Source organism: Mesocricetus auratus, unplaced genomic scaffold (assembly GCF_017639785.1).
Source record: "Mesocricetus auratus isolate SY011 unplaced genomic scaffold, BCM_Maur_2.0 Super-Scaffold_100004, whole genome shotgun sequence".
Classification (NCBI taxonomy): Eukaryota; Metazoa; Chordata; class Mammalia; order Rodentia; family Cricetidae; genus Mesocricetus; species Mesocricetus auratus.
The window spans coordinates 56837375-56853069 of record NW_024429189.1 but is presented as its reverse complement, the minus strand read 5'-3'; the positions used below and the strand labels follow the sequence as shown (position 1 = coordinate 56853069).

General features: G+C 34.8%; 1 protein-coding gene and 1 pseudogene across 1 annotated transcript; both read left to right on the top strand.

Annotated features, from left to right (window-relative positions):
- Nucleotides 1-2904: 2904 nt before the first annotated feature.
- LOC101835984 (olfactory receptor 4C15-like) lies at nt 2905-3849 on the top strand. Its single transcript, XM_005064987.2, has one exon. It carries the CDS (start codon nt 2914-2916, stop codon nt 3847-3849), a length of 936 nt encoding a protein of 311 aa, XP_005065044.1. The 5' UTR covers nt 2905-2913.
- Nucleotides 3850-4143: 294 nt separating this feature from the next.
- On the top strand, nt 4144-13912 carry LOC101831714 (annotated as a pseudogene).
- The last annotated feature ends 1783 nt before the right edge of the window (nt 13913-15695 follow it).

Here is a 15695-nt window from a genome sequence, read left to right as displayed (position 1 = left end):
TCTTTCTTTAGTTATTTGAAATATAGCACATTCTAATGTAAATTTTTATTTTATTTTTAGAATAAAATCTAAAGATGGGTTTATTAGTACAACAATTTAAGCATGCTTGTATTTTTGAGGTGTTTTCTAGTATTTTTAAAAGTATTGAATAAACTAATATCATTCTAATTGGTATAATTTTTCAAATGTGATTTTAAAAGATTTTTCTTTTAACTGAGTGAGTTTTTGTATCAGCATGTGTATAAGTACTGTTTAAAACAATACTGACATCAATATTTACAGCTTCCATTTATATAATCCTCAGAATGCCCTGAGAGTAATTATAGATTTGGCTTGATATAGTGGCACAAGATTGGAGTTGGAGGGGGGAAGATTGGAACTTCAAAGTTTTCCTAAGCTAACAAGTGAGTATGAACTCAACCTGGAGTACATCAGAGTTGATCAAGCCTCCACGAAAATGAAGAACTATTAGTTAGTCCTTCATGGACCCAATCCTTCATGTGTGTTAGTTTGATCTATTTCTAGTTCCTACTATATGTAAAACATTTTACTTGCCTGTTTGACAACAAGCATAGAACTAACTTTCTCTTTAGGATTAGTGTGTGTGTGTGTGTGTGTGTGTGTGTGTGTGTGTATCATTGTACACTTAATTTCAGCAAGTTGTACTTACTATTATTTTGGATTAATACAAATAAGAGAGAATAGAACGCTCTAGTAAATCAGACATAAGAATTCAATTGATGCTGCCAAAATGCTTTGTTAGGCATCCATGTATCAAGATTATGAACAAAACATAGATACTTTTGTCTTATTCAGCTAACAATGTTTACTTATGTTTAGCATAAATTTAAATGTTTGCACTTTTTTGTGTTATAAAATCCAATTTAGACTACACCTTGTCTTTGGATCAATCACATTTTAAATAATACAAAATCATCACTCCTGTGATCATAAAACCACAATTACTCGGTACTCCACATTGTGTATATATAGACAAAAACTAGAATTTTTTATAATGGAAATATGGCAGTGCCAGCTTGTTTGGAACTAATGAGCATCTAAACTATGGTATGAACAATAGAGCTATGGTTCAATTAATTTTGTAATTAACACCAGGCCTTTTCTCTTAGAAATTCCCTATCAGTTTGGTTTACTTTGTAAAAGAATGGTACCTGAATCAGTAGTTCCTTTGAGCTGGTTTCATTTACAAGCAAATGATTTATCCATAGAGTTGTGTGGTTACCTTACCATGAATAACATTTTGGAATTTTTCAATTGTCTCTCAAATTTCTTGCAAATGAGCAGGGTAGCTGTTTACAAACATTTTCATAGATTTAAAAATTTATGTAAGGTTCAAATATTTTATAGAATTATTTTTCTTTAACATTGTATAAGTAAATTAACATTATATAAATAAATAGCAAAGAATTGATTCTCAAGGCTGTAAACTTTCATCAGTAAGGAGTTCCAGTTCTCAGCTACTTATTTTACCAATTATTATACATAGCTGATTTGTTCATGGCTTCTGAATCATCATCATTTTTTTCTCTTGTCCTGTCAAGATGTTTTACTCACAGAATAACAATATGGGATGCTTTGATGTTGATAAACAGGACACGTGAAAAATAGCCCCAACACTGAAGTTGTTAGTATAAAAACTTCCCACTCTTTATGCCTTAGGAATCTCATTGTTGTCAGAATAAAATTCTAAAAGTCCGAGAATAAGCAACTTTCATGAATACTTTTTTCACAAATAAAATATCAGTGATAACCCCTGCAATGTACTATTGACTAGAATCTTGAGAGCTGAAAGGTAGCTTTTATAGGAATTATTTCACTTGGTCACTATGATAACAACATAATTTTAGTAAAGTGCTGTTCAAGTATTAAATTTATCATTTAACCGTGAAATTTCAAAACTGGAACCACATGTACCATGTATAGAGTTAAAAATGTCCACCACAGAATTTCCCATTTAACAAAAACAGGTGAATCCATTTGTGGTTTTAATATGTGTTGAACTTGTAAATAAATTTAAAATGTAGCTCTGGTTTTCACACAGCCCATATAGGACACTTACCTCTTCTTGTATTGGCAGATGAGGCAATGCTACCATCTGTTCCTACAGGCTATTCAGCCATGCCCTATTCCATGCTGATGACAGGCATGGCTTAAGAATCTTGTTTTTTTGTCATACCTAGGTTTAGTTTCTAAATATATGTTAATATTTTATTTCAAAATACCCCAGAGGTTGATAAAATCTGATCTTTTAAAGATAAACTATTTCCTTTAGCAAATGTAATTGTTTACACTCAATATTCAAAATGTGGCTATTCTAAAATATTCCATAATTTGCCTCTATTTCAATTCTATATGGAATAAAACTATACCAATGCAGACATTTCTAATGGCCTATTCTCAGGTAATAAAGTTGTAAGCATTCAGGCATTTTGCTTGCCTGCCCCTGTCACATGACAGAATATACTCAGGCAATTTACCTGCTTTTTCTGCCCTCCTCTCTTTCCACTCTGATTTTCCCCTCTCTTGTCTCCCTTCTGTTCCCCTAGGGCAGACAGAACTATTCCTTTCTTGCTTTTCTCTTCTGTCTTCTCTGTTTCTGTTTCTCTTAACCTCTTTTCTATTTCCTTCCCCCCTTCTGTCCCCTTTCTAATAAAACTTCTCGCTTAAGCTCTTTATGCCGGGCATGTTTGTTGCACTGACTTGGTCAACCAGCCCATATGGAATCTGCCAAGGTTCCTTGAGTTTTATCATAACAAAAGTCAGTTATTATAACTATGCATAAGGATGAATCAACTTGTTGATGGTAATATTATAAATTATATGAAGCAGTTTTTTCCTCATAATTACAGATTTATACGAACATAGTTTGCCTCCATCATCTCCTTGAGAATCATGCAAAACCAGAGTTTGGTCAATGAGTTCATTCTCCTGGGGCTTTCTCAGAACACAAAAGTTGAGAAAATGCTATTTGTTGTATTTTTGATAGTCTACCTTGCAACTATTGGTGGCAACATGATAATTGTGGCAGCCATCATCTACAGCCCTGTCTTGCTTGGCTCCCCTATGTATTTCTTCTTGGTATTTCTATCATTACTGGATGCCTGTACTTCTACTGTTGTAACACCAAAGATGATTGTAGGCTTCTTCTATGAAAGGAAGATCATCTCCTTTGAAGGCTGCATGACACAACTTTTTGCTATACATTTCTTTACTGCAGTAGAGGTGATTGTCCTGTCAGTTATGGCTTATGACCGTTATGTGGCCATTTGCAAGCCCTTGCACTACTCTTCTATCATGAGCAGGAGGCTCTGTGTTCTTCTGGTAGGGGTAGCATGGACTGGGGGATTCTTACATTCTATCATACAAGTTGTCTTCACTTTGAAGTTACCCTTTTGTGGACCCAATGTCATTGATCATTACATGTGTGATTTGTTCCCATTACTGAAGCTTGCCTGCACAGACACTCATATTTTTGTTATTTTGGTATTTGCCAATAGTGGTGCTATCTGCATCATTATCTTCTCATTATTGCTTGTCTCATACAGTGCCATCTTGTTTTCTCTGAGAACGCACAGTTCTGAAGGTCGATGGAAAGCTCTTTCCACCTGTGGATCCCATATTACAGTTGTTATTCTGTTCTTTGTCCCATGCATATTAATATATGCTCGCCCTTCCTCCCCATTCTCTTTTGAGAAAAACACACTTATATTTGCCAATGTCCTGACACCACTGCTCAATCCTGTGGTTTATACGTTCAGGAATAAGGAAATGAAGAATTCCATTAGCAAAATGTGGAAGAGATTGGTAGTAGTTTCTAACAAAAATTAAAAAAATACTTTTACATTGCTGGAGAGAAAAATCTGTCTGTAAGAGCATTTGGTGTGCAGTCAAGAAGACCTGAGCTCAGTCCTACCTCCCAGGCTGGAAGTCAGTGGTGTTAGCTCACCTTTATCACCTTTATCCCAACAGTGTTGAAGTGCACATAAGAGAATCCAATGGGTTAGTAAACAGCAATTTTAGCCTAAGAGCAGCATATTCAAGACTCAGTCTAGATTTTGACTAAGGAATATGGTTGAGGGCAATAAATGGACATATATTATGCTCCTTTTTGTCTTTACATCCATGTACACAGGCAAAACACCATCCCCAAATATTGTGTACACAAACCCAACAACTTCCACGTACAAGGAGACAAAAATAGTTACACTTCAGTCAGTTAACGTAAAGAATAAAGTAGCCAGTATTTACTCACAAGCATCTCATGATTTACTCATAGAGAAAGACATTGCTCCATTGTCAGAAATTTCATCAATACTGAGGGCAAGAAATCCTGTTTTGAGCTCACATGTTCACTGTGAGTTGGCTACTTAGTTCAAGATCTTATTCTTATATATCTAAAAGGTTTATCATTATTTGTCATTCCCACTATGTTTTATTTAAAGAAAAAAACTGTCAAAACAAAATAAGTGTAACTGAAATTAGAAAAGAAACACATAAAACTACTCCAAGAGAAAATGGGTTTCGGAGTGACATTGTGAGACACTGTGGAGCAAAATCAGAGCCTTAAATCTAGGTCCTTTGTTATCATTTGACTCCATTTTAAGGTGAGACTCTCCATGTCTCAAAGAAAACTTGAGTAAGTTTATCTTATGTATGATGTCATTGTCCCATGCCAATAAATTCAATGAACTTATTTCATTTAGATATACCTTTAAGGTACCCTGCCTTCTAACTCAAAGACAGGCATTGGGTATCACTTACTGGCAGAACCAAGACTAAGAGAATGTGTGAGATTATATTGATTTCCCAAAAGAAAGTGTTTAAAGAATTAAGATATTGATTTAAAAAATTTCAATAAAATGTGTTGATGAGAACAAATGTGTAACAAAAGCATGCACGTGTTAGGGCAATTTGCCCACCAATTCTCTGTCTGTCATGTGTCTGACTCATAACAGATGTGAATACTAAATGTCTTTACATTACACAATGAAGTTCTAACTGTTATATTATTCATTTATCTTTATGTATTAATGTAGAAAATTCAGACCTCTTTTTTCATATTTGTACTTAACTTTTTACACATCATTCTCAGTTCCCTCTCCCTTCCCTCCTCCCTCACCCCTCAATCCTTCCAACCCCCACCCCCACAACATCCCCTCTCTGCTCACCAGGGAAGTCAAGGGCTTCCATAAGGGATTTTCAGAGCCTGTCACATCATCCCTGGCAGGGCCTAGGTCCTCTCCCATGTATCCAGGCTGAGAGAGCATCCCTCCACGTGGAATGGGTTCTCAGAGTCCATCTGTATGTCAGAAATAAATACTGCTCTACACTTCAAGGTCCCACAGATTGCCAAGGCCTCCTCTCTGACACCCAGGTTCGGTGGGGGGATTATCTGGATCAGTCCCATGCTGGCCCCTCAGTCAGTCTGGGATCGATGTGTTTCCCCTTGTTTAGGTCAGCTGCTTCTGTGGGTTTCTCCAGCCTGATCTTGATTCCTTTGTTCATCACTCCTCTTTGCAACTGGGTTCCAGGAGTTCAATTCAGTTCTCAGCTGTGGGTGCACAGACTTCTTATTAGTGTTGAATTGCTTTATGAAGTTATGAATTCAATTTTTGAATTGTAAATATGAAATGAAACATTCTAACCGATCTAATGTCCAAAATAGATTTTTTCATCATTTTCCATCTTCAAACATTATTTATGACTATTTAAATTATCTCCTATATACAATTGTGGACTCTTGTAAGACTATACCAGGAGGAAAGAAATTACAAATTTTAGGCAAAAAGTAATATTGAAATCTATCTGTATATTTTTCATTCCAACTAGTTTGAAGATTGGTATTGGGTCCTAGCCCTCATGGGGTCTCTGTGAGTCACTGGTCAGTCAACAAGCCCATCCTGTTTTCCAATCTAAGTGCATCCTGTTTTCTAGTCCTTGCTTCCTGCCCTGGCCTGGACCCTCTGACATCGACATCAAGGAGGGGGAAAATATGCTCTCTTCCACATGGCATTTTTTCCACTGTGCTGTAAACCTGTGTATAAGGCTCCTCCCTCCATACAAGAGAGAGACCTCTTAGCACTTGCAATAAAGACACACACACACACACACACACACACACACACACACACACACTCCTGGCAATGAAGGCAGCACATGCATTCTCTTAGTTAGTACAAATAGCTGGATGTCTTGTCTTTCTTTTCCTGATAACTTGGACTGGCTTGTGGCGTGGGCACCACAGATTGGAATTTGCTAAGATTCTTCTAATAGATGTTGCTTCAGCTCTTTTTGTTTTATTGAAAATAGAATTTTTTCATACAATATATTCTGATCATGGTTCCCCTCCACTAACTCCTCCCACATCCTCTTTACCTCCCAAATCACCCAAAACCCACACTAATTTTCTTTCTTTCATTTGAAAACAAAGAGGCATTTCAAAAATAATAGAATGAGAGAAAACAATAATACAAAATAAAACAAAATAGAACAAAACAAACAGAAAAAAAGACCCAAAGAAAAAGCATAAGGAACCCATACAGACACAGAGGCATGTATATTTGCATATACAGAACTCATATAAAACACAAAACTATAAACTATAGCATGCAGGCAAGAGATCAGTAAGATATTTTTAAAGAATAAAAGTTCCCAAGAAAGCATTATGAAATGAAAATCCTTCAAAAACACTTTTGTTGGGGAAGTCCTGTGCATTTGTCAATAAAGCACTGTCTGGCCAATAGGGAATCTAGATAGGAGGGACTAGGAGTCCAGAAGGACTCTGGGTAGGAGAAACGCAAGGGGAGTCGAGATGTAACCGCCATGGGGTAGGAAGCCCGGAACTATTCTCTGGTAAGAGACATACTTAGATTAACAATTATGGGGTAATTACTTAAGTCAGAGCTAGCCAGTACGAAACAAGCAAGGCCAACGACTTCATAATGAATATAGCCTCCTGTGTGCTTATTTGGGACTGATGCGGCTCTAGAACCAGGTTGGCGGGAAGGCTTCTCTCAAGGAAAAAGCTTCTTTTTATACACCCTCATTTGTGTTGGACATAAACTGCTGGGTAACGTGCCTGCACTCAAGTATGGTTTCTATACCAGTGAGACTCAATTGAAGAAAAATAATTTTTCATTTGTGAGCAGTTAAAAATTGGGGATAGCATCTATCTAAGGGTAAACTATCTATGGTCCAGTAAATTACTTCCTATCCGGGCTCCTGCAAGGAACTGCTGTTAAATTCATATACATATAGTAGAATAACCAGTTGCTGATAAGAATCCAGAAGACTGGAGAGAGAATATGAAACAGTTATGAGTTGACAATATTGCCAGAATACATTGTGTACATTTATAAAATTCTAAAACTAAGTTAAAAGTAAAACAGATATTCTCAGAGGAAATAAATACTATATATTTAATAATAATTATACATAACTATATGTATAATTAATAATGTGCAATTCCAGTATATTTATACATAAAATATTTTGCTGAATAGTCTTTTGACATTTTTTCACAAAAATCTGAATATAACCATATATTCTGTTCAGTGTTGGCCAAGATTCACTGCTTGTTTCCATCTCTTCCTTCCCACATCTAAGCTCAAGAAGGAAAGCAGCTGTGGCAGTGAGGGTGGAAGGTGTTACCTCTATTTTGGGGGGTGCTTTTTTTGTTATAGTTGCTAAATGAAACATAAATGATGTTCCCGAAATTCCTCCCTTACTGATTCTGAAATTTGAAGATGTTTCCCTGACACATCATGAATCTATGAGACTGATTTAGCCCCCATGATTTGTAAAATTTCTCTTCCCATGAGATTGCATGACACAGTTCTATGCAATTTTTTAATTACATCTATGGTGTAGGAAGCAAAAGCAGCTTTGAGTAAGTGAAATCTTGAAAGAATGTGTATTTTTGAAATGAGTTTGACTCTGCAGAAATTCCAAGGCCTAAAATCCATACAATATTGACAGAGACATTCCCATACAGGTCAGTTTCAGAAAGGCAAAGATATCCTATGTACAAGTGCAAGTGTATATCAACGATTCGACAACGTGTATCAAAACTAGCAACTACAACATGTCAACTAATCCAAAAGGATAACAAACATTGCTTTCTGAGACACAATAAAAAGACTATTCAGTAAATATTTTATGTATAAACATTCTAGAGTTACGTATTATTAGGAACAGTATTTATTTTCTCCAAGAATATGTTTTGCTTTTCACTTAGCTTTACAATTTTATATATGTATGTAATGCATTATGATTGTATCGCCAACACATAACTGTGGAATGGTGCAAAGTGATGGTTATTTTCCCTCTCCAATTAGTACAAAGAGAAATTTCAAAGATCTTTTTCAAGCCCTATGCATATCATTCTGTTCTTTGCATTAAAAAGATGGTACATACAAACTTTCTGATATCATGGGAAGAGAAATAGTCCTGAAATCCAAAGAGACGGGAATTTTAATCTTTTGATTCAAAGATGGTGTTTTTGTTAAAGTGCATAATCCCAGTAAATGGAGGCTGAGATGGGAGAATTGCTTTATAGTAAGCCTAGCTTAAACTACAATGAATTTTTCACACACACACACACACACACACACACACACACACACCACAAAACAATATATGTGTATGTACATATATATATATATTAGTTAAATTATTGGTTTATTGGCTTATTTAAATCTAAATGCTGTCACAAGGTGTGGTGTGAGTTTATTGATAAAATGCTCTCCTAACAGGTACAAAACCTGGGTTGGAACCCTAGCCTCACAAATAATTGCAAAAACAGGCTATTGTAGAATTAAGTATTTGTTTAAAACTTTACATATTTGGCCGGGCTTGGTGGTTGCACGCCTTTAATCCCAGCACTCGGGAGGCAGAGGCAGGCGGATCTCTGTGAGTTCTAGACCAGCCTGGACTACCAAGCGAGTTCCAAGACAGCCTCCAAAGCCACAGAGAAACCCTGTCTCGAAAAACCAAAAATATTACATATTTGTGTTCTTTATAGTAAAATTAAGATCATTTGAACATTAAAAAATACTTTTAGATCATGCCTTTTTCTGTTCCCAAAGGCCAAGAAAAAACAAAACAAAACAAAACAAATGACAGCAAATCCCATCAAGGATATGAGGAAAGAGTAACACTTACCAATGGTCAGTAGCTGTGGATGAGTAGAGTTTGAAATAGATTTGAATATGTCTCTCTAAGGAGAACTTGGGTGTCTTCAATCACTGTGTCAAGGAAAAGAAGCTGAAAGTATGAGGTTTTCCTAAAGTAAAGACCTGTAGCAAGGAGCCCACCAATAGCTGAGGGAAATTTCTCCAAATATTTCTAAAGTTTTCCCTCTAATGTTTCCCTTTTCTTAGTTTTCAACAAATAAGGTCATTTAATGATGTTTTTCAGTTGTTCAATAGGCACTTGGGGATTCTTAGCGGTGAGTTCCAGGGATTTGTCATCTACTCCAAAGAGGACTCCACAGTGTTTTAACTTCACCTTCAGCTTCTCTACATCATCCTTGAGGATGCTGACAGCAGTAAAAGTAGCCAAAATTCCAGCCTTGGAGGCTCCCAGCAAGATATTCAATTGAGTTACACCTGACGAAAGGAGACATTCAGGGGGCAAACTCTGCAACCACTGTTGCATTAAAAAATATTGATAACATCCCAATAAACATTGCTGTTACAGGAGAGTCTAGAGCAGGGAAGTCCAGCTTCATCAATGCCCTGAAGGGAGTTGGCATGAAAACAAAGGTACAGCTGAAGTTGGAGTAGTAGAGATAACTATGAAAAGAACTGCAAACAAACACCCTAAAATTAAAACTTTGACTTTGTGGGACTTGCTTGATATTGGAACTATGAACTTTCCACCAAAAGTTTATCTGGAGAAAGTGAAATTCCAAAAGTATGACTTCTTCCTTATTCTTTCTATCACACATTTTTACAAAACTTGAACTAGACCTTGCAAAAGGAATCAGATTTATGGAAAAGAGTTGCTACTTGGTGAGAACCAAGATAGATATTGATTTAGAAAATGAAAAAAATCCAAACCATGTACATTTGACAGAAAGATCTTGCAGAAGATCGAAAACTACTTTATAAATATCTTAAGGGCAAATGGCATGAATGCACCACAGATTTTTTTCATTTCTAACAGTAATTTATCTGTGTATGATTTTCCACAACTGATGAAGACCCCGATAGAGTGTCTTTCTACTCTAAAGCACCACAATTTTATGCTTTCCCTGCTTAACTTTATGGATGCAGCCATTAACAAAAAGCACAAGAGAGTGTATGTATATATTTTAAAAATCACAAATATATGAAATGGATATAGGTAGCTTCAAGTTTATTGTTAAATGTAAGTTTTGGTTTTAATAAAACTCATTTTCTTTTATATTTTATATTTATATGTCCTTTTTATTTTGTAAGATTGTTATCAACATGCCTAAGCACATCTCAATTTTTACTATGTAAACTTCTTAGATTAAACACAGTTTTGTTTTTCCCAACTGAGGCTTTTGTCCACTCATACTAAATTTTGTGAAGTGCTGATCTTTTTTTCTCACATTCAAGTGTGACCGTTTCACCGTAATTTACTGAAAATGTTATCTTTGATTCAGTCTATTGTCTGTAGTTTCTTAAGTTACATGTATATAGGTTTATGTTTAGATTCTCTTTTTTCTTACATTGATCTGTTTTTTTTTACTAGCACCAAACTATGTATTACTATGACTTCATCATTTCTTTAAGGTGGGTAATTTCTGGCTTCTAAATTGGCACTCCTTCATTACTCTGGTACCGATCATAAATCCTTTGCATTCTCAGATAATCATTATAATCAGTTTATTGACCGAGAAAAATAAATTGCTAGGCTATTGTTTGGGATTGAAGTAGAATGTACAAATAAATTTCAGAAGAACTGACATTTTTAATATACTTAATCTTCATGATCTCTAGACATTTGTCATTAAGTAGTTGATTTATTTCATTGTTTTATACTTTTTCTCACACAGTTCTTACAGATATTTAATTGGATATGTTAATAAAATTTCATTTTAAGTATTTCTATAAAGAGTATTATTTTACAATTTAGGTTTATTTTTAAATTGTTTTTGACTTGTGTTCTTCACATTAAATTTCTAATCAATTAATTCTTGTTTTATAATGTAAAAATAAAGAAAATGTAAGCAAACACTCAAGATCGTGACTGTTTGTTTTTCTTTAATCAAATAATTTAACTCTTTGAGAATTTCATGATATATTCATGCAGTGTATTTAATCATGTTTCTTACCTCAGAACTTCCAAATACACCTAACTTTGCTTCCACTTAAAGCAAAACCCCAAATTTGAGGTTCATTTTGTGTTCCTCAAATGTGGATAATGGGGAAGTTTTCCTTCAACATAACAGGGATAGCATTTGGACGAGAAACTGCTCTTGTCTGGATTGCTTGACAGCATGTTGTCCAAACTGGAGAATTAGTTAACAAAGAGAAGTGACTGCTAAATTTGCCAAGGGGCCAGATGGTTCTTCAAGGTTCATAGAAAAGTCTGCCTGATAGTCTGGATCTATCGGCTGAAAATTGATGCCCCAAAGTTGCAAAAACACTTTGGGTGACTGTCCAGATAATGAGATGTCTCTGTTAATTCTACAATTTATATTATATCCTTATGGGGTCTTTGATAGAGTAAAAGACAGTTTTTCTTAGCTATAATGCAAGACAAATCAGGCTGGGTGTTGGTGGCAAAGGCAGTAAGATCTCTGTGAGTTTGAGACCAATCTGGTCTACAAGAGCTAGTGCCAGGACAGCCTTCAGAGCCACAGAGAAACCCTGTCTTGAAAAAAAACAATAAAAATAAAATAAAATAAAAGATAAATTAGACATAAATCTTCACACTCACAAAAATAGGATAGATGATGGAGTATTTTCTTTAAATTTTGAAAATGTAAATGAACTAAATATTTTAACTATGATTCTTGCTTGTTAACTGCTTTATATATAAATTTACTATGTTAAAGTTAAAACCTTCCTTTAATTTAGACAAAAGGATGGAGATTCTGGGGAATGTTTTCTGTATGTTATGACTATGTGATTCTCTTATTGATTGATGAATAAAGCTGTTTTGGACAATGGACAGGCAGGATTTAGCTAGGTGGTAATTCTGAACAGCGTGACAGTGACAGAAAATGGAAAGACAAAGCAAACTCCATGTAGCCACTGCAGAGGCAAGATCCCAGGGCATGGAGATATACATATTAATAGTAATGGGTTAGTAATTAAGAGAGAGTTGACCAGTAAGAAGCCTAAGCAAATTGCTAAAGAATTGTATGTGATATAATGTCTTAGAATGGTTATTTCATTAAGTGACTGTGGAACCTTTTGACTGGAGAAAAACTCAGTTCTGTGAGACTGTGGTAGAAGGAGAAAATACTTTCTACACATGGATATGGGATTGTCCTTGAAAGTAGATGACCTACCCAAAATCTTAAGCTTAAAGAATACTGATTTACTCTCTCTCATCAGCTGTCAAATACCAATATCTGCTCAGCATGGTACCCTCCATTCTACTAATACCTCTATACTGGGATTTTTGTCTGTCTTGATTTTTTTTCAGCATGTGACAACTGATGTAATTTAATATGTGCTTCTGTTCTGTTGTATCTGGAGAACAGTTTCCTTATTTTCTTCCATTGCTCTGGATCTCACAATTTTTCTACACACTCTTCCTCAGTGGTCTCTGAATCTTGTGTTAATGGGCACGATGTAGACATCCTATTAGTCCTCTTCTCTACCCATTGTCTTATTCTTTGCAAATTGACCATTTGTAGATCCCCTAATATCAGGGTTACTGATGAGAGTTGAAAACTACAATAAACTGGGGGAGTAATAATTAATTTGGAGTCATTTAATACTATATTAATTTAACAGAATAATAATAGAATTTTCCATATGGCCTAAGACCAATCTAACCATCAGATATATCCCTGGTTAAGTGTGAGTTATGAGTTTCCTCTAGTGGAGAAGGTCTCAGTGTTGCATCTGTGGACATGTTTTTCAGGTAAGCAATTAGGTTTCAGATGTCAAAGTATGGTGAGTCTGATGCTTAACTTTATTCTCTGGTAGCTTACCACACACCTACTAAAATTATGGGAGCTAAGTTGTACAGATGAGCCATTCTGAGATTCAGGACACTGAAAAAGAGTATACAAGGAACTAAACCAATATAGTTTTATGTGGTATTTTGTCTAAGAATCTGGTTTCATTCTGCTTCTGTCCTGGATAAAGGTCATACATACTTTCATGCGGGAGGATCTTACAGAGGCATTTTCTTAATCGCAGATCCTTCCTCTCCAATGACCCTAGATTGTGTTAAGTTGCATTGAACTAGCTAGAACACAATCATTACATACACCACATATATTTATGAATAAAATATTTTTATTACTGAATTGTCTTTGCATATTTCCTTACATATGGAATGACACATACTTTTGAGAGAAAGCATTATAACTACTGCAGAGATAAATTGTCTTCCATCCATTATAAAATAATCAACTCTTTCTAAAAATTATAACACATATATGAAATATTATCAAATAAGACCTTATGTAAATTGAAGAGAGCACAACAGAAATTTAGATGGACATGGAAGTACTATATATTTTGGAACATGTGGAAAATTCCACAAAAGTGTTTCTTGTAATCTCATGGGGTCAGAAAATTTGCAATTCCTTTGAGAATTAAGATGTAGATGCACAGATTCATATCTCAAGAAAACCTTTTTAATTTCCAGATGCAGTGAAGTTGAGTGGGTTGGAGCCACCGTTATATTTTGCTCAGCGACAATGATGAATGCAGCACCCAAGAAGCAGATGTAACATTCTTCATCCTCACTGTCAGAACTTTCCTTCCTGTTTTCCCTTAGATGTGGAAGGAAGAACTAGAAACAAGTAGACTTCTGGTCAAAACTGAAAGAAAGTAAGGCTATCTTCAGATTTTTACAGAAGTTTTACTCAATGGGGAAAAGTAAGCATATCATGTGCCTTTATTTAAGACTTTTAATCTGTTATAAAATGATTTAATATTTGGGTATCATGTACAGCCTACTGTGTTTAGAAAACCATGCACTTCTCATCTCAAAATTAAATGAGAATATATGAGAAGTGTATAGTTTTTTGTTCTTGCAAGAGTTCTGTAGACCATGATGTTCAGATTACTTACGATAGTAGGAATATCATGACAAAAGTTGGTGTTTTGCTAGCTTAATATAATGTAGTGTGAGGAGACCAGAGAATAGCATTTCATAATAATTTTTCAAGTGAATGGAGTTTAAATAATTTTTGTGAGAGTGCAAGCTATTCTTCCATCCATCTGTCCATGAATCACTTTTCAACAAGTTTAAGTATTCATTTTCCCAAGTTTAATGGAATTAAATGTATTTTCAAATTTTCAACTTCATATTAATATCAAACAATTAGAAATGTAGCACAAATTTTTCTATTATATCTCTGACAGTACTTTGATTATCTGAACATATGCTAATTCATACACTAGTAAATCACCATTCTGAAGTTTTCATTGAAAGATAGTATACACTGATGTATAAAGAATCTTGAAATAAGAATATGATATATCGAAGCATTACTATATCTTAAATATCTAAGGTAATTATAAAATGTTCAAGTCTCACAAAAACACACTAATTAATGTTAACCAGAAAGAATACAAGTTAAAGTTTGACTCAGGTCCCAAAGTGAAGTCTTCTGATTTAATTTATCTGTTTCAATTCCTCAAAGCATTAGAGTTCTTCACTGAGCTCTTAGGAAAACAAATTGAGTGAAGCTCTGACTTCCTTAGAGCCAGAACTCTGTCTCATTCTCTCTCTTAAAATGAAAAGAATCACTAAGAAAGCAAAGGGGCTTCAGAAATCCCTCAGAGAGGACATGAAAGGAAAGAGAACATCTCTTTTGCCTACATTTCATGGGTAATAGGGGAAGTAAAGTTGAGACACATAGGGAAGTCAAGGTTAACACTGTGAACAGAGAAAAGATTAGTGATCTGAAGGGGAATGTATTTTCCAGAAAGTCAAAGAAATGAACCTGTTTATTGACAAATACCAGGAATGAAACTTTTATTGGTAGATAATAACTTTGACTTAGAAATATGTTGAATTTATGGATTTAAAATGTGGGACAATTTCATATAAAATTTCAATAAATTATCATCTGTAAGAAAAGCAGCCATTTATACTAAATATATTTAAAAGCAACTGTTTATGGATGTAACTGTCTATTCAGCTCTCTGAATGTTTTGCCTCACAGTTACACAAAACATTCTGCTATCTTATTATATATTGACACTACAATCATTAGTGCTGCTTAAATGAATGGGAAAGATATAATGGACCATATGGACTGTTAACTAGGTAGGGCTCCTTCTTTAGGTCCCTGCTTAGAAGACAGCACTGATCAATGAAAATATGAACTTAAAGCCAAAGAGAAATGAATTAGGAAATGGTCTATTCCAGTATTTGGTCCTTAATGAAAAGATTATTATATAATGAAATAGTCCACATAAAATGCCTATTAAATCATTATTTCAACTTTTAATAATCAGAAAGATAAACTAAAAATATGACTTTATTTTCAGAAATTGAAAGGA